The sequence below is a fragment of the Malus sylvestris genome, chromosome 11 (genome assembly GCF_916048215.2).
Source record: "Malus sylvestris chromosome 11, drMalSylv7.2, whole genome shotgun sequence".
Taxonomy (NCBI): domain Eukaryota; kingdom Viridiplantae; phylum Streptophyta; class Magnoliopsida; order Rosales; family Rosaceae; genus Malus; species Malus sylvestris.
In genome coordinates, this window is record NC_062270.1 from 38,491,936 (window position 1) to 38,511,632 (window position 19,697).

General features: G+C 36.6%; 3 protein-coding genes and 1 non-coding gene across 8 annotated transcripts; 2 read left to right on the forward strand and 2 right to left on the reverse strand.

The window, feature by feature from the left end:
- The first annotated feature begins 929 nt into the window (after positions 1-929).
- LOC126590963 (protein MARD1-like) lies at positions 930-3,484 on the forward strand. 5 transcript variants are annotated; one of them, XM_050256485.1, is made up of 4 exons: positions 930-1,575; positions 1,673-1,714; positions 1,792-2,550; positions 3,216-3,484. In XM_050256485.1, the coding sequence occupies exons 3-4, from the start codon at positions 1,838-1,840 to the stop codon at positions 3,316-3,318; spliced, it is 816 nt and encodes a 271-aa protein (XP_050112442.1). In that variant the 5' UTR covers positions 930-1,575; positions 1,673-1,714; positions 1,792-1,837; the 3' UTR covers positions 3,319-3,484. The 5 variants fall into 5 exon arrangements, with proteins under 5 accessions (XP_050112442.1, XP_050112441.1, XP_050112444.1 ...); XM_050256484.1 differs by having other exon boundaries at positions 1,803-2,550; XM_050256487.1 differs by lacking the exon at positions 1,673-1,714.
- A 4,857-nt stretch (positions 3,485-8,341) lies between these two features.
- LOC126590966 (uncharacterized) lies at positions 8,342-11,131 on the reverse strand. Its single transcript, XM_050256491.1, has 3 exons — positions 10,933-11,131; positions 8,781-10,783; positions 8,342-8,678 (listed from the first exon to the last, which is right to left on the reverse strand). Exon 2 carries the CDS (start codon positions 10,588-10,590, stop codon positions 9,958-9,960), a length of 633 nt encoding a protein of 210 aa, XP_050112448.1. The 5' UTR covers positions 10,591-10,783; positions 10,933-11,131; the 3' UTR covers positions 8,342-8,678; positions 8,781-9,957.
- A 351-nt stretch (positions 11,132-11,482) lies between these two features.
- LOC126590961 (uncharacterized) lies at positions 11,483-12,670 on the reverse strand. Its single transcript, XM_050256482.1, has 2 exons — positions 12,282-12,670; positions 11,483-12,187 (listed from the first exon to the last, which is right to left on the reverse strand). The coding sequence occupies exons 1-2, from the start codon at positions 12,585-12,587 to the stop codon at positions 11,621-11,623; spliced, it is 873 nt and encodes a 290-aa protein (XP_050112439.1). The 5' UTR covers positions 12,588-12,670; the 3' UTR covers positions 11,483-11,620.
- Positions 12,671-16,240: 3,570 nt separating this feature from the next.
- TRNAA-AGC (transfer RNA alanine (anticodon AGC)) lies at positions 16,241-16,313 on the forward strand. Its single transcript has one exon. It is a non-coding gene; the product is annotated as a tRNA-Ala (tRNA).
- Positions 16,314-19,697: the final 3,384 nt, after the last annotated feature.

The window sequence follows — 19,697 nt, forward strand, 5'->3', positions numbered from 1 at the left end:
ATTTGATTTCGTTTGTGTTTTTTTTTTAAACTCAAAAGTATGTACTTTACTCAATGACACTCGGAATTTATTCTATTTTAACTTGTGAACTGTCTCTTTTATCTGAAACTCACAAGTCGCATCTGGAATATATGTGAGACCTACTACTCAATAAGAGTACCATATGTGCCAATAAATTTAATTATAGATCTCCACTATGCATTAACATTCAATAATCAGAAAAATTAAGTTTAAAATAAATTAAAGATATGACAAAAATAAAAAAGAAATGGATTAGCTGGTACACCAAAATCAAACCCACATAATGGAGTTAGCATGATTAAGGCAATTTGGAGCAAATTTTGTGTTTAATAGAGTAAAATGATGACTTTTGAGTTTCATCAGTAAAATATGATCAAAATCGAGTTTCAAGGGCAAAATGGAGTGAATTTTGAGTTTTAGGGAGTAAAGTAACACCTTTTAAATTACACACACATGTGGTAGGGTGGAGGAGGACAAAATAAGATTAAAATCGAGTTTTAGACGCCATAGCTAAAAATAAGCCATTGAAATGTAGGAAGTGTCTAAGAGTCTGAATTTCACATCGATGACTTAAGGAATTTTGCATGTACTTATAAATTAAGTTACTCCTTTTACTGTCAATTACTCTTTAGACTAGATTAAAGATTAGACTGAAACTATAACCTAATTGTCAATTTTCTTCATGAACTATCTTTTCAGCCAATTTACTATGTTGAACTAGATGTAATCGGCAAATTCAAGATTTTTCGTCAATTTGATAAATTACATCTAATTTATCGTAGAACCTCAATTTTTTTTTCTCATCTATTTATCTATGAGAGTTATCTTATAAATGACGTGGTTAGAATGTCCAGCTAAAATTTTTATCTTGTTTCTCACTCTTTAAAAGGATAAAAGGCACCCCGAAACCCCACTCTTTTCTCTTCCCTTTTAAAACAAAGGGCCTATTCTTTTCTCCATCTTTCGCTTTCTCTTTTGGCCAAGTTGCAAATTCCTGCCCAGAGGAAGTGAACTTGATCGATGGGATGCAAAACCCACTAGCAAAAAGTGAAATATTTTAAGAGAGGGGGGGAGAGAGAGAGAGAGAGAGAGAGGTTCTTATATGAAATGATGGCTCTTTCATTTCATGGGAAGAAGCAAAAGCATTTATGCCAAATGTGCCTGAGACAAGAGGGGATATAGAACTCCCTTTGCTGCTAAATGCCAGAGCTGCTCTCTTCTTATATTTCCCTGCCCTGATCACATGGCATGCATGCTCTTTGTTATGATGGGAATTTGAGCCCCAATTTGTTCCAATCCCCAAAAAAATATAACCACAACTGAAAAAAAAAAAAAAAAAACCACTTTATGTTGTTTTTTTAAGTTTTTATCTATGGAGGCCACTGAAATTTAGCAAGAATCCCCCTTCATTTTTTTTATCTGAGATTCTTCCCTTTGTTTCCTTTTTCTTCATTGAATAGGAAGAAAACCATTTAATTTACTCTACTTTTCAAGCTCATAGTGATTTTCAAGACAAACGTCTGCTTCATAGCCGGAATTACTGACCTACTGAAAGTAAGTACTAAAGTTCTCATATATTCTTTCTTTATTGTTGCTAATCTCTCGCATGGCAATGTTGGATTAATTTTGCTCTACTTTTGATACTCAAAAGGTTATTTTTGAGTGAAGTTTGTTTCATAGCCGGACTATCAGGGTAAGTTTCCGAATACCGAATACCGCTTCTCGAATATTGTCACCGTCTCTCATGCAAATATCTGATTAATTTTTTAGCTATTTTGCAGTGATTAATTTAGTTCATTTGCTATAGAGCAAAGTAATGCTGAGGAACAGATCCAGAACAGTGACCAGCAAGCAACCTCTAATGGCGGATTCTCAACCGTCTCTAACTCAAAAAAACTACTCAAAAAGCCCATCCTTCTTCGACTCTCCAAGATTCAGAGGCTTCACGATGAAGGGCAGTTCCGAAACCGATTCAAATTTGATCAGCCCAACTTCAATTCTTGACACCACCAAGCCATTCCCCTTCGGAAAAAACCCGTTTTCGGGTGACCAAATCCAACCCAAAACCCCAAAAATTCAACCCGGAAACAAACCCTTTTGGGAGAAATCTGAGGCCAAAGGCATTGGCCTTGCTCTGGCTCAAACACTCAAAGATGAAAACTTGGAAGACAAAAATTCAAAAACCAGTAACCGTAAGGTCCTGTTTGGCACTAAGCTCAGAGTTCAAATCCCCAAGACTTTGAATTCCCAGTTTTCAGAAACTGGGTCTGTTATCCAAACAGAGAACCCGAATTCGGGTTCAGGGTCTGGTTGTGTGAGTGAGAGAAGTGAAATGGAGCTTTCTGAGGATTATACTTGTGTGATTTCTCGTGGGCCGAAGCCGAGAACGACTCACATATTTGATAACTGCATTGTGGAAAGTTACCATACTTTGTCGGATCAGTCGAGCTCCGGTTCTGAGAATTTCCTTAGCTTTTGTTACACATGCAGGAAGAATCTTGAGCAGAAGATTGACATCTACATTTACAGGTTCGTTTCAATGGCCCCTTCTTCAAATGATTACTCCGAAACTGTTGTTGTAGGAAGTACTTCTGTTCATAAGGGCTTTTGTCGTAGGTGCTTTTTACTTGAACAACAGGATTAGTCTTCTTTCCTAAAACACACTTTTAATACCTACAAAGTCTATAAGTTTTTATATCTAGCGTAATCAGAAGTGCTTTTTATCGTCAAAAAACAGTTCTAGCTCTTCTTCAAATAATTACTGTGAAATTGTTTTTGTACGAAATACTGTTCGTAAGGGCTTTTGTCGTAGGTGCTTTTTACTTTAGGAACAGGATTAGTCTTCTTCCCCAGAACACACTTCTCCGACCTACATAGTTTATAAGTTTTTCTGTCTAGCGTAATCATAAGTATTTCTGATCGTCAAAAAACACTTTTAGCTTTTTTTAGAAGCCATCTCAAACACGTTCTTATTCAATTATTGGAAGTTTGAAGCATGAAGACGAAGATATTGGATTGCATGCTTCTCTTAATAATCACTAAACAATATACATACCGTTTATTATTGGTTTAGTGTTTCTACTACTTTTGATCAAACATTTGTAGCGGTTATATGTATCCTACGCTTAAATCATTTTTTCAACATTTGTTTCTAATTAAATAACGATTTATCGTCTGTTGAATGTCTCGTGCAGAGGCGAGAAGGCGTTTTGCAGTCAAGAATGCCGGTACCAAGAAATGCTCTTGGATGAAGTTGGGAACACACAACTTGATGATACATTTAGGAGTTGTTCTTGAATGATTGATTTTAGAGACCAAAAATGTTAGGTCTTCCTATTTAATCCTTTTTTATGTTTCCATACCCTCTCCACTGCAGATAAAGATAAGAGAGGATGAGGTATTCTAAGTTTGTAGAGTTCTGAGTTTTTTAAATTAATGACTTAATGTCCTATGATTATGATAAGTCGTTATATGTTTTACGTTTTAACTTGTTCATCCTTTTAACGTCCTAGGTACATGTAAATTCTTCTCCTTCCCTACTTGCATAACTTGGAAAGACTCAGAACCTGCGCAACTTTAGTCTTTTCTAATCAATCGTTGATAATTTTAACTGCACAAGAGGTTTTGTTTTTTTGGTTGTGGGGAGGTCATAATTTTTTATTTTCGGTAACGTAAGAGAGTAAATCACCTCAAAGCTAACTTAATAAATGATAACAACTGCAAAACTATAGACCAAAATAAAGTATTTTAATTTCATGCAAACTTAATGATATAATCGATAGAAAAATCACACACAAAATTAGTATAGAAATTTTAAACTCTCGAGAATAATTAAAAAGAGGCGACAGTTTGATCGGATAAAGGAAAAATAAAATGGAGAAAGACTCAGTCCAATAAATGGATCCAAAGTTCCATACCTATTATTTATACATTACTTGATGGCTCGGATAATTAAATATCGGTAGCAGTTAAGAACTGTGATGCAAATTGCAGAGGCTGTCCCAACTTTTGAAGTTCACTTAGATTTTTGGATAAATATCAGTTTACTATCCTTAAGAATTTTAGTTTTTAACATTTGGTACATAAAATTTTTTTTGTTCCAGAGTCATACCTAAAGTGTTAATTTTGGAACAGTTTCATACATCCGTTAATCAAACTGTTAACACTGCCGTTAATTGATGATGTGACGTTTATATAGACAATGACTAGACGCCACGTGTCATTAAGGGGTCTACGTGGAAATTAAAAATTCAAAAAAAAAAATTAACTAAATATTAAAAAAAATAAAAAAAACTAAACTGAACTAAAAAACCAAAAAAACCCACCCACACCTAGATCTTCCCCATCGACCGTTCCCCCAAGCTGGGATTAAGAACTTGAAGAAGAAGAAGAAGAAGAAGGTTTAGTAAGAGAGAGAGAGAGAGAGTGTGTAGGGGGAAAGAGAGAGGGAGTCCCGACCCTCTACGTCACCTGCGACCGCGACATCCACCCTGCCAACCCTCTTAGCCAACGCCACGAACGAGTCTCGATCACGCCCTTCTACAACTCGATGAACTCGGCCACCGATTTTGTCCCCTCTATCAAATCTGTTGTCAACTTCCTCGATGACAGTTACTTCTCCGACGTTGACGAAGAGATCGAGGCGAGGAGGGAGACGTCGACATGAGAGAGAGGGATGAGATCGAGAATCGACATGAGAGAGAGAGTCCCGACCCTCTGCGTCACCTGCGACCGCAAGAGTGGGGTGGTGAAGGAAAGTTTGGGTTGGAGGGGGGACACTGGTCGACGGGAATATCTGGGTGTGGGTGGGAGGGTGGGCACGGGGGATTTGGGGAAGACGATCTAGGTGTGGGTGGGAGGGTAGGCACGGGGGGATTTGGGGAAAACCTCGAGCTTCTGTTCAAATCATTCCCCAATTTTAAGTCTCTGCCTTTATCCACACATTTCTCATCCTCTCTTTCTTCTCTGTGCAGATGGACCTAATTGTATGACTCAAATTCGAAAATTTTGGATTTTGATTTTGATTTAGGGTTTTGGAGAATTAGAGCTAACAAATATATTGGGAGAATGTTTGTGTTAGGAGCAGATGAATGGAGGAGAAGAGGGAAGGGTGGTGAGAGGAGTCGACGAGGAAATGTCGATTCGGCTGATTGGACGCTCGCAACGGCGATGTGACGAAGGGGAACAGGTGGGTCGCGATTCGCAATTGCAAATGGCAGGTCGAAAGAAGATGAAAGAATCGACACCTTATCTTAACACTCAGACGAGGGATTTTGGCGGAATAGGAAAGGAAGCTAAAATTAGATAGGATTTTTTGCGGCATCTTGGATTGCTTAGGTGACGAGAAGATCTGGGTCTTGCTTTTTTCTTTTTTTTTTGAACTTTTCTTTAAATAATTATTTTTTTTGAATTTTTAATTTCCACGTGGACCCCCTTAATGACACGTGACATCAAGTCATTGTCCACATAGACGTCACATCATCAGTTAACGGCAGAGTTAACAGTTTGACTAACGGATGTATGAGACTCTCAAAATTAACATTTTAGGTATAACTCTTGGACGAAAAAAATTTCATGTACCAAATGTTGAAAAACACGAAACTTGAGGATGGTAAACTGATATTTACTCTAGATTTTATTGCATTAGTTTTCCTATCATTACCAACATCTGCTTGCATCATCCAACATACCACGATACCAAGAGATTTTTTAATGTGCCAGAAACACGATTTTGTATAACAAATGTCATAACACAAATGGTTAGATACTTAAAAAAAATTATTTGTATTCTGACACTTAGTGTACCGAACCGTATTTTTGACACAATAGAAAATTTATCCATGATGGGTATCTTATCTAAACCACATATTATTAAACACACTTTGTCAATCAAATACACAAAAAGGACGGTATTAAGTATTAACCCTATATTCACTATTTCAATATAAAAAATAATAATAATAATTAACGAAAAGTCTAAAAAAAACTTTAGTTTTAATGAAAATAGACAAATAAAGGCGTAGTGAATAGTATCAGGGAAAGGTAAAAAAGTGGTTTTTCGTTAAGAGTGAACAGTACCAGAAGTGTTTTGTTAAAACTCCAAAAAAAAAATGGCAGTCATGTAGAGCGCATTGGATGAGAGGTATATCTTCAGTTCACAACATAATCTCTCACGTGAATAAGTCTCTCACGTGAATAAGCAAAACTTGTGATGAATGTATATATCAGTACAACTGAAGATACATGTCTTTGTATATCAACAAACTTAGTCATGGTAGATATATGGTGGATATAAATACAATGAATCTTAGGTTACACAATAAACTATAAAGTATCTCGTATGCTAGTTATCTATTAATAAAACACACTTCGCTAATCAAATACGTGAAAGAAACGGTATTAACCCTAAATTCACTATTTAATACAAAAACAGAAGGCAAAAAAAAAAAAAAATCATATCGCCAATCATGTTGAGTGCATTGAATGAGAGGTATATCTTTGGTTCACAACATAATCTCTCGTGTGAATAGGCAAAACTTGTGATGGGTGTATTTATCAGCATGGCTGAAGATATATCCCTTTGTATATCAACAAACTTACTCATAGTAAATATATGGAGGATATAAATACAATGAAGTAATCTTAGGTTACACCTCAAAATCTCTCGTATAAATAAGTAAAGCTAACGATAAATGTATAAAGAAAGAGATCACAATGTATCCGAGAAAATATTTTTTTATATATATCTCTAACATCACGCGATAAAAGTGTAAAACTAGAGGTGTAAACAATATAAAATATGTCATCAGTTGCACATCAGAATCTCTCACATGAGTAAACAGAGCCTGATGAGGCCAACTTACCAAGAAGCCAAAAGCACTTCGAAGATGTAATGAGGAAAGAGGGAAAAGAAGACTAGTTTAAGATAAAGGCTGCCTAAAGGGATCGGACAAAAAGGAATGTTGTCTGTCAAATGTTACTGTTGAAACAAGTATCAAAGTTGGCTTTGGCATTCATCCCTTTCTCCTGTTCACGTTCCACGCCTATACCACAGTGAAAAACTGGACCGCAGCAACAAATCAGCAATGATTGAAGGGAAAAGAACACTCGGTCGCAATAATACAGCAGCAAATTGCATAATGCTTTCACAAAATGAACAAAATGAACAGAATTAAACATAAAACATGAACTAACGAAAATGGGGGTCTTCCTTGTCCTCATTAGCTTGGTGTGGTGGGTTTGGGGTGACCATTTAACTTAGTTCAAGTGTCTATGGCTTGTATCCCCGCTCACTGCTTTGCTCTGGTTTAGTTTTCGTGGTGTTTGCCTCTTTGTAGGCTTTCTTGCTTATGTTCGGCTTCTTAGCCCTAGAATGTGTTTTCCTAGTTATCAAAAAAAAAAAAAAGAACAAAATTAAACATAAGGGTGTACGATGATAGAAAGGGTGTGGCTATCAACCTCCTGTCAAAAAATACTTGTCATGTGCCGCCACTTTAGAGTCCCATTTCATTCAAGTTGAAACACATGACATGCTTAGATACCACCCCCTTCGCATCCCTGTTTCATGTAACTCGCTCTTCAAATCATCAAATGCTTTGGTCACAAGACAAAACAACCATGGACAGATCACCACCAAGAGCTTGGTTCGTAGGAGATGCTCAAACGAAAATCCGTTTAGGAATTTCTTGTTTAACTTGAGAGCCTCCACAAATATGTACCAACCGGTTTGCACACTGGAGAATTAGAGTTATGGAAAAGAGAAACCTTCTCGACATACATCAAAATTACCAATCTTCCATGAGAATAATCCTCAAAGATGAAATGGAAGCACCCCCCAAGCTGGACAATATTCTCGAGTCTGACCGCGGGTGCAACTAGCGTTTGAAATATTTTCGATATGATCGATATTTTCAATATCAAATTTTGTTGATGTTTCCGATATACAAGTTAAATATCGAAAAAAGATTCTTATATTTCATCTAAATCTAAGTTTGACATTCTCTAAAGTTTCATTTTAAATTTCGGTAATTTCTATCAAAACCAACTGATATTGATATTTCCATCCCACAAATTTACAATATCAATATTATCACCAATACCGATATTCGCGACACAAACAGCACCCAATAATTTCTCGCAAAATGGAGGTATTTCGGACTGAAAGTTTTGCGAACGGTGTCAAGTTTCAAATTGTCATGGCGACAGAATCATCAGCAACTCGCAGATACATCAAAGTACATGATTCACATCTAAGCCGATCGAAAGAACATTATGCGCCATACAGCAACATCAATGGAACAGACCATATAAATCGAACAGATAGATAATGTTAACATCCATAAAATTAACGTACAAATACGAAAGATAACGATAAACAAGCTAGCATCGAAGTTTAAATTAGACGACAGAAGAACAGGCTCAACATTGAAACATAAATACAAGATATAAAAGGTGACCACAAACATGTCCGATACTACAATGCTCCACCGGATCGATGGAAGACAAACAGCTTTTCCATACATCATGCATTCTTCAACACAAGTGATGATGTAATGGAACCGCATTTGCCTTCAGCAAGGAACTATTACACGCATAAAGGACTACATCATGAACTGCTAACGAACACACCTCCGGAATACTGTGTACCAACTTGCACCCTGTTTCACACACATTCAAAAGAAATTAGTTACAACTGAAACAAATTATAAAAGAGTTGGCAAACACAACAATGAAAGGGAACAGGAAAACAGATGTATTACCTTGTCGATGGCGAGGCGAGATCAACAATCTCCAAGGATGAATACGATGTGAAGACCACAACCGGCACCATCATTTACAAGAACAATGAACTAATAGGTAATTCCAAACTCAGGACATCATACAGATACAGGACAGAACCACAGATTGACCAACCCTAAAGACGAAAAACCAATGAAGCAGAAGTACGAAAGAACAATCACTACCCCTTCCCTCTTTTCTTTCTTAAAAACAGAAAAGATTGTGAAAGGTGAGAACACCCTTTGATAAGAGTGTAGTTAAAGGGGTTAGATTGTTATCAGAAGTAAAGAACGTTTCGTTGAGTATGAATGCAAACAAGGCTATAACAGGAAAGGCAAGAGTGTTCAATGAAAGAAGATTACCTAAGCAGCTATTGGGACAACGCTGAACTAAGGAACAAAGAGACTAGACAATGTTAGAATATTTAGAAGGACACTAAATCTAAACCCTAAGGAAACAAAAGACGTAACGCAGAAGAAAAGTGAAACCTATAGAAACCTACAAAGTTCGGTATGGATAGATCACTAGACATTCTACAGCATGTACAGTTACCGAAAGAAGACACCTACACCTAACTCTAAAAGGGTTAACAAGAATTAGCAAATTTGTGAGGGGATTACATTGGAACGTTCACGTCCAATGTAGTTTCCCTCTGCTTTCATATGTAAGACGGGTTGCTCAATCCCTCCCATTCCAGAGTGCTGGCAACCATCCGCTTCAAAAGTACAAGCCCTGTGCCACTAGTTCCCCTCTGCTTCCGTAAGTTCCATGTCAAAAATCCCATATTACACATACCATGCCAATTTTTCCCTATAAGCCATCATCTCCCCCATTCAATAGTGCAGACAACCATCCACTTCGAAAGAACAAGCCTTCAAAAGTACAAGCCTATCACAATTTCCTTCTGCTTCCTTAAAATTTCGGGTCGGGTCCCATCCATGTCGAAAATCCCATATTACACATACCATGCCACTTTTTCGAGAAAAACCATTCATCTCCCCAATGCCAACTCCACATCCAACATAACCATGACTTTAACTTGTAGCACCACCACAGAAAACTAAGCACACTCATCACAACCCAAGACTACCAACCAATTTATTCATTCTATATACAATCTAAACCTATTTACAGGAGCCTAGTGCTCCCATCTGCCCTTCATTCATCGTCTACATCAAGATTCAGAATGCGACGCAGAGTCTTGGTCGCGGAATCAGCATTGTGAAAGAGATCTCTAGCAGAAGACCCAGAATACTCCCTAGTTGGGGATGCGGGTGTAGACTTGGCAATTGGGTGGTGCATTTCGATATCAGCGGGCGACTTGGGCAATTCGAGCGACACGGTTCTCTTGGGTCGGATTGAAAACTTGGGGATTGGCAATGAACTCGGTGGGGGAGAGTTCGAGTAAGCCGGGCCGGCCCAGAGCTCAGAAAATGAAAAACTTCCATTGAAGTGCTTGCCTTTCTTCGAGTTGTTGACATTGATAGCAATTGGGGTGCTTCTACTCAATGTTCTGCTATCAGACTGTGAAACTGGACTAGGTGTATGTATCTTGTTTGGACTAGTTGTAGTTATCCTAGGAGGAGAACCAGAGCATGCTCCCTGTTTGGATACAGGAGTAGAGCAAGCCTTGGATGGGGTTGGGAGTATACCTGACCCGGATTGGAAAGTCCGGCAATTGATCCCTCGGAAGTCCTTGGACGGCGACGGGCCGACTTGGCCCGGCCCGTGTGGCTTCCCCTGGCCATAGTACTGGTTCTTATGCTGCGCCACAACCAGAAGAGTCTCCATTACAAAAGATTCAGTGAGTCAAAGAGTACAACTCGGCCGAGTCAGTCCGATTCTCAGAGTAAACGATCTACTTCTACAACTCAGCCCCAAAATGCTAAAAGATTACAGCTTTACGGTAAGAATCGCAGGAAAATCAGTCCAATCGAAGACCCAGATCCCGATCAGATTCAGATCAGAAAAAGCACCTATTTCGCTGTAAATCGAAAGATCATAACTGAAAATTAGATCTAAGAACTGCGTAAAAATGATTACCCCAAACACGAAATACACAAAACCCATGAAAATTAAACATTCAAATCGAAAACCCATGATTATTTTCTCGAGAAAGTGATGGAAAATTACCAAATCGAGCGAGAAAATTATCACTTGGACCACAAAGGCAGTAATCACCTCTCAATCTTTGCTCTGCTTCTGGTTCTCGAGCACTGGTTTTTCGGGGATCGGAGTGAAATGGGGAATTGAGCCCCGGAGAGGAGAAAGGGAGAGGGAGAGAGAAAGGTACAAGGAGGAGAGACGAAGAAAGCACAAAAAATGGCTGTCTACAGTTGTAGTATATAACAAACGTACACTACTACTGTGGTACAGCCCCATATGGCACAGCCCAGTTGACTATTTTACCCCTTGAAATTTCCTTTTTGGGCGAACAAAGTCAAAGTCTATAAAAATCCTCTCTTAACGTTCAAAGTTGTACTGCTAAGGCCACCTCCAACCGAGGGCTGGCCAGAGGGCTCGTTTGAGCCCTTTAGCCCTCCAAGATTCCCCAAGATATTAATATTTTAATAAACAGTACAGGGTCATATTTGCCTCCGTCTCCAACCGAGGGCCAGAGGGCCAAAGGGCTCGTTTTAGCCCTGTCACAAAAAACTGTCTCCAACCGAGGGCCAAATGGCCATAGGACCAAACATAATTTATTATTTAAATTTAAAAACTACAACAACTTAAATTTAAAAACAACAACTTATATTTAAACACTACAAATTAAATTTAAAAACAACATTAACTTAAATTTAAAAATTACAACGACTTAAATTTAATATCCATAATTAATATCATCTTCATCATCCGCCATTGTAGGAGTATAGTCAGAGGTAAACAATTGCCGCCGAGCCATAATTTCTTTTTTTTTCCTATCAAAATAGGCCTTACTCATTGGAGTGTAATCCGAAGTGTTCCTTTCCATATTCTTATCATCCATCTCTTCTTGTATTTGTTTGGCTCGCTCTTCATGTCTACACTTCCTTTCTTCCGCCTCACGGGCATTTTGCTCCGCCAGTAATCGAAATGAGGCCGCCACTTCATGTTGAGCGGCGTAATCAGCATTTGCCTTGCCCTTTTCCCTCAACCTTCGGGCCTTGTTTCGTCCCATAGCCCTAGGTAAAGAAATTTCGGACGGAGTCGGATTTTCTACCCTTGTTTGTTGAATGGTAGGAGATCCATCTTCATTCATATCTACAGATGGGGATGCAGCTTCCAAAGGATCCACTCTATGTTGAGGTGGATCTTCAAATAACACCCACCCTTTACAAATTTCCCAACAACCGTGAAACTGAAAGGGTTTTGAGCTGCCCTCCATATACAATTCCTCCGCTTGGCGTACCTAGAAAATATAATTAAAAAAATTTTAGGAAATTAATTCACGAAATTAAATGTAATATAATTAAACATTTAAAATAAACTGTAAAAACACTAACTTCGTCATAGTAATTGGCGCCGCTTTCATGTCTACGTGCTGCTGCTAATAGTGCTTGATGCCATTTATTCAAACTTGGATGAAGATGTTTCTTCCATCTTGAAGAACAACTTTCGTGGTTTCGGGTATTCGGTGGAGTGGTGCCTTCGTAGAACTCTAAGTATTTTTTGGACACACGAGTCCAAACACCTTCACTTGTTTGAGAAATCCCCCTCACACTATCTTCTGAGATCCATCTATAAGCCTTGCAAAGAGCTTCATCTTCTTTTCGGGTCCAAGCCCTACCTTTCATTGCAGATGAGGCCATTTTTTTTGAAAAAAAATGAAGGAAATATTGCAAATGAAGTGAAGAAATATTATAGATGAAGGAAATATTGAAAAATTGAAACAAATATTATAGATGAAGGAAATATTGAAAAATTGAAACAAATATTATAGATGAAGGAAATATTGGAAAATATATTGAAGGAAATATTGAAAAATTAAAACAAATATTATAGATGAAGGAAATATTAGAAAATATATTGAAGGAAATATTGAAGGAAATATTGAAGGAAATATTGAAAAATATTGAAGAAGGAAATATTGCAAATGAAGTGAAGAATTGAAAGAACTTCACCATATTTATAGAAGAAAAAAAAGTTTAAAATAAATTAAAAAAAAAAAAAAAAAAAACCAACGGCTAGCTGAGTCAGCTAGCCGTTAGATTCAAAAATATTTCAAACTATTAGTGTCGGTTATAACCGACACTAATAGCAGAACTATTAAAAAAAAAAACCCTTTAATGCTATCGGTTTTAACCGACAGCAATAGGAAATATTAAAAAAAAAATAGCCAGCCAGCGGGCTGGCTGGCTGGCCGAAAGCAGCCAGCCCTCCAGCCCTCTCCGATCCCGTGGGACCCTCCCAGATTCCAGAGCCCTCTGGCCTAGCCCTCGGTTGGAGACGGTTTTAGGGCTATTTTCGGCCCTCTGGCCCTCTGAACCCTTCGGTTGGAGATGACCTAATTTGCTTCTTTGTTAGCCACTGTAGTATGAAATATTGTGCTAATTTTACCCAAAAAAAAAAAGAAATATTGTGCTAATACGACTTTTATGTGTGTCTGCAAACAATACGAGTAGTTGGCTCAGTTTGTTTTATTTGTCATATGTTAACAATCTTAACTATTAAACGATTAAAATGACTTTGAGATCCGAAAGTATACTTTCGTTTTAATCTTCTAGTTCATATTATGAAAAAATATACATATAAAATGCTTCTAGTTCCTTATAATCCTAATTTAGTGTATGAAATGTAATTTTTTAGGGAGGAACGAAGGTAAAATATATACATAAAAAAAAAGTATTTGTCAGTTTGTCTTTCAAACTTGTACAAAGTTGCTAATTTTTCTTTAAACTTTAATTTTAGTCGATTGACTACCTGAACTATTATAATTAGCCAATTTCCTCCTGAACTTTAATTGTACCCCTAAAATTTTATAAATAACTAATTTCCCCTACATAGATTTTAAAATTCTTCATCCAATTTTCACTTATCCAATTTGTCATTCTTTTGCCCACATATAGTTGTCATGTGTTGTCCGCGTGATCAAAATGAATAAAAAATTTAAAATCTAGCATCAGGAGAAAATGGGTTGTTTATAAAAGTTCAAGGGATAAATGGCTCAAATTAAAGTTCAAGGAGAAAATCGGCTAATAATAAAAAAAATTGGGAAGTAATTAACTAAAATTAAAGTTCAAAAGAAAATTAATAGCTCTATATAAGTTTGAGAGACAAATCAACAAATATGCCTAGGGAAATTTTATTTGAACTCATCTAACCTCTTTCTACACTCAACTTACTCTCTTTACCCATATTGTTTTTTATTAAAGAATTAATATCTCTTTAAACCCAAATTTATTACCTAAACTATCATCTCAAACCCAATTCAAAATGTAAGATTATCTTTACACCCATATGCTAATTAGCTTATAACAATGTATGATTGGATTGGGATCAAGATTTGGGTTGAGAATGAGATTGAGACTGAGAGGTGTCAGCTCGCTTTAGGCGTTTTTTCCTGTATATCCATGCTTACTTGAATGCATCTTTCTGCAAGGCCTCTCCAGTAAGGTGACTCATACCTGCCATAAAAACCAAACTTCAACATCAATGTTCTATCATAAACCATTCCCACATGCATCCAAGACGATTTCTTGCAAACCACGTATGCATATGTCACCAGTCTTCAATCATGTATGCATACATGAGATATGAATAGCTTTAATAAAGTAAACCGTATGGCTCCTTAAACACGTGGTTTGCGCAAGAATCTGGAGAAAACACTGCTAACTTCTTCAATGTTAGCTGCAGCAATCAATGGAAGAGACCTACATGGGTGGACTACTCTCCATAAAGCTTGTTTCAAAGGGAAGATAGAAGTCATTTGAACATTGCTTGAAAAGGGTGTGGATATGGATGCTAAAGATGAGGATGGATACACCGCGTTGCACTGTGCAGCGGAGTCGGGACATGCAGATGTGATTAAGATGTTGGTAAAGAAAGGAGTTGATGCTGAAGCTCGAACTAACAAATGTGTGACTGCACTGCAGATTGTTGAGTCTTTGCACTACGCTGGGATTACTAGGATACTTATTCATAGAGGTGCAACAAAAGACAATAGTAATATGGCACATATCTTGACCCAGGCCTCAGTTTCATTTGGGAAAAAAATTTATGGGACTAGAGGAGGAGATCATCAAAGAAGGAATGAGGAAGAAGAAATTGAGTTGAGCTAGAGCTCTATGTGGAAGCTTCGATCGTTCAATGCCATTGGCTGTTGTTTAGCTAGTAAAGCTGGAACTAATATTGGTGCATTTGTATTTTAATAAACATATGATAAATTGGAGGATTCAAAACTTCAAAATCATCATCCATCAATAAAAAAAACTTGTTTTTCTCTATGAGAGCTATTAGGGGTTTAGCCGGAATGAATGTAAGATAAACAAAGAGTGATCTTATGGCTTAATTATAGTGTTTGAGTTTATTAATAAATTTAAGTTTTATTATTAATTTCATTTTGTACTTAATAGTAATTATGCAATAAGGTAAAATAAATAATTAATATTTAAAATTTAAATTAAGTGTAAAAAGAAATTACATGAATTTAAATAAAATTTCTCATATGCCCATTAAAAACACTCATAACTGATAACTCTACTGAAAATCAAAATAAAACTTATGAGTGATGAGGGCGTTTTGGTGTACCTAGATAAGTCTGAATCAAAAAAGTCGGACCCACGAAAGTCATCTTTACTAAAATATGTGCAAAAATATCGGCAAAAAAAAGATAGTGTGCAAATAAATAAATAAATGAAAAAAGTTGTTGGAGACTTTGACGTGTTGTGTAGTGGGTTAGCGACCTACACGTGTCCGTCTTTTAGGTCGGTCTCATAATTTTGCTCTCCAACTTAAAAAAATTAAATGATTTCCCTTAGTTAATATTTTAAAAAAAATTCAATCTACCGAACCGATAATACGGTCTGGTATATTGAATTTTTTTTTCTAATATTACAATTTTACTAATGAATATAGGTTTATTTTTTACGAAGTTGAGTCCAAAAAATCAATAACTATGTTGTTCATTGTGTGATTCAATTAGTGTAAATATATTGTTGCATTAAAAATAAATAATTTTAACATTTTTTTTCTCGTTTACATTTTTGTTTATTTTTTTAATTTTCTATCATCCAATTTGATGATAATTTTTCTATGTAACATAGACAAAGATATGCATGAAAATAAAAATAAAAATAAACAATGTTTCTCCTTTTTCCCGCAACGAATAAATCCTAAAGTGGGGATATTTGCTTCGGTGGGTGAGCTTCAAAGGTGGAAAGATGCCCATGAATACCATTCCGAATGTGCCACAATTTCACTTTAGTGACATTATTAAAATTAAGTGGAATGAACGTCTCAAAACGGGGATGTAGCTCAGATGGTAGAGCGCTCGCTTAGCATGCGAGAGGTATGGGGATCGATACCCCACTTCTCCATATTTTTAAATTTTTTGACAATTGTTATTCCTTGCTAATTTTTTAACAATAAATTTTGTTATATTACATTAGCTATTGACAAGGGATCTCAACTCATTCTCACCATTGTAGTAACGGAAGGGTATAAAATATCGTTGATATCGGAAATATCGATAGTTCAAAAACACGGAAATTTGGATGGAAATATCGGGATATTATTGATATCGATAAAAATTGAATAAAAATCATGGAAATTGTAAGAAAAACTTGGAAATTTTTATTGAAACTTTGTAGGATGTTTATTTAGTCAATTATCTATTAGTTTATCACAAAAAAAATTGGTAGGAAATGCATTTCATGATGGATTTAACTGATTTAAGTTGATTATATAGCGAGCTGGCAAACATTGTGAGTGTAGAAAATATGTAGTAATTAATAAAAGAAGTTTAAACACACCATAATTATTTATATATAATGAATTAGTACAATATTTTACACTTTATACATTGCATGGTAAGATACATGAGTGACTTAGTACCACATAGAGTTCCTATGAGGTTCAAATTTTTCACTATCTTCATCATCTCTATGTGTAGAGTAAGTGTATTGTAAAGAGTAGTCATCAAATGATAAATCCCCAAAATAGTTTTGCATGTAATTGTTAACATGTCACTCATATGGATCCGAGATTGATTGACGTTGTCCATAAGCAAAATCATTTAAAAATTGAGTCTCGAATTCTTTCCATGAGTCGCTTGATTTCATCCCAACAGGAATGTGATATGAAGGGTAGGGAAATGGTTGGTTATGAGTATAACCATGGTTACTACTTCACACTCCAACAGAGTCCAAAGTTACAGATAACGAGTCATCTTCTTAACTTGACAAAGTCCTCTTGCCTCTTTCTCTACGAGTATAGTCATTCCCTATGACACTAATTCCTGGTCATGCCCGCCTACTACCATGGTCCTTATCCTGTGTTGCATGCGTGAAGTTTGCCTCACCAGTGAAGGGGCTCATAAATCCGGGAGGTGGTCCAACATAGTTTCCATATCTACCACTACCTCCAGCTCTACACTATCCTTCATCATTCCCACCTCCGGTGGTAGGTGAGTTTCCTGATCTTGTACTAGATCTATCATTAGTATTAGCATGATCTTGTGGTTGTGTAGGATTGGAAGAATGTGGAATTCCAGTGTTTCTTGGTCTTGGGCGCAAAAGTTCTTCCAAAGAGTCAGCGCTGCTAGATCCCACCTCCTCCTCTAATACTCTTTCTACATTTATCCCTTCATTATGTGCTTCTTCAGCAACTCTGGGAGCTGAGTTGCCTTTATCATCATCTAAATGAAGAGGTCTAATCCATTGATAAAGTTGGTTATCCTCTGTATCATCATCTTCAGCAATAATAACAAAAACATCTAGTGAGTCACCACAGTCGACATGATCTATTTCTGCTTCCTTATGTCGAATTTGAAGCTTCATGTTGTAATAGCAATAAACTAATTTTTCCAACCTATTATGAGCCAACCTATTTCTTTGCTTTGTGTGTATGAGTGCAAATGTACTCCAATTTCTTTCACAAGCAGATGAGGAAGCTGTTTGTGATAATACTTTGATTGCTAACTTTCTTACCGTTGGTACATCAGTCCCATACATGATCCACCATTCAGCTATAATGAAAAACAGTGTTGATAAGCCTAATAATTCCAACAAATTCTATTATAAACTGATAGTGAAATATGTTTACACTCACTATGAGACATTTTTGTTCGAGTAGCAACTGATGTTGGTTCTCCAAAAGGTCTTCTTGCATCTTTAAACCATGTTAGCTGAATTCAATAAATCGTGTTAGTTTAATCCAACAATGTAATTATTATAATTTAAGTAATTGTGTACCTCATTTCCAAATTGGCCAACTTCTGGTGATGCAGAGTCTAATTTAAAGTATACATTATGTACAACACGTATAAGGGTACCATCATCTCCAACACCGGGTTTGTATTGGTATCGAGGATTCAAATAATATGTTGTTCAAAGAAACACATACTCTAATAAGAGAAATAATACTTATGCAACTAAATAAATGAATTGCAAATTATGACATAATTTATACCTGCTACATGCAAATCGTGGTATAATGTTTTATACCATCGGTCATCAATTATCTTTATGACCCACCTTGCACCATGTTTTCTTTCCAAGTCATCCTTCACTACACATATCAACTCATATATTACCCCCATAGTAAGATACACTTCTGTGTCAACGATCCATAAAACTTTGTAAAGAGATTCAAACACTTGGCATACATGTTCTGATTTAGTCCAAAAAGCATGATCAAGCACTATACTTTCAATCATACGACCTGCATTTGAGCGGCTTAAATTGTGGTTGGCTCAATCGTCATTAGTGAATAGTTGCTTCAACCCTGCTTTCTTCTTAAGTAAGCTGTCTAATGCAATATAGTTGGTGGCGAATCGAGTGATAGCTGGACGAATAATTTCTCTTTTGCAAAATTCACGCATCTTTGCCAACAACCAACCGTGATTGTAAATATAATTTGTGATTGTTTTAGCTCTTTTTACGACAGTAGCAATATTCTATCTCTTCCTCATTGCCTCAAACATGAGATCAATACAATGTGATGCACATGATGTCCAAAACACATTATGATGCTTCATTAACTTTTTTCCAACTTTGACAAATGTAGAACCGTTGTCAGTCACGACTTGGACAACATTATGCTATCCCACCTCTATGATTACATCCCTCAATAATTTGTAAATATACTTGTAGTTCTTTATATGGTTTGAAGCATCAACAAACTTCAAAAAAATTATCTTTCCTTTGGAGTATATCATGAAGTTTATGATAGACAATCTGGTCGGGCCAGTCCATCTGTTACACATAATTGTGCAACCATTACTTTCCCATTTTGACCTCAACTTGTTAACATACTCGCCAATATCTTTATACTCCATTTCCAAATATTTGTTTCTTACCTCATAGGGAGTATGAGGTTGTACTCCAACACCGGCCTATTGACATCCCAATACCATATTTTTGAAATGATGTGATGATGCCTTCTCAGCAGAGAAATTTTCATAGATAAAGAACTTGCTAATTAGACGCCCTATTCCCTCCTTCACATTACCTCCAGTGAAATAACTCCAAACACTCTTTTGACGTGCTTTGGATGACTTATATAAACTTGGGGCTATTGGTGGTGTTGGTTGTGATTCTCTAACACTTGCTTCCCGTCTCATTTGTGCACCACCACTTGTCCCGGAACCTTGTGCTCTATTAGGAATTTTATGAAGGTGTTCTCTTTCCCATGCTGACTGTTTGGAGGCACGTAATGCTTGTTTGAAACTGCATCGTTCTTCAGGTCCCAAGTCATCATCA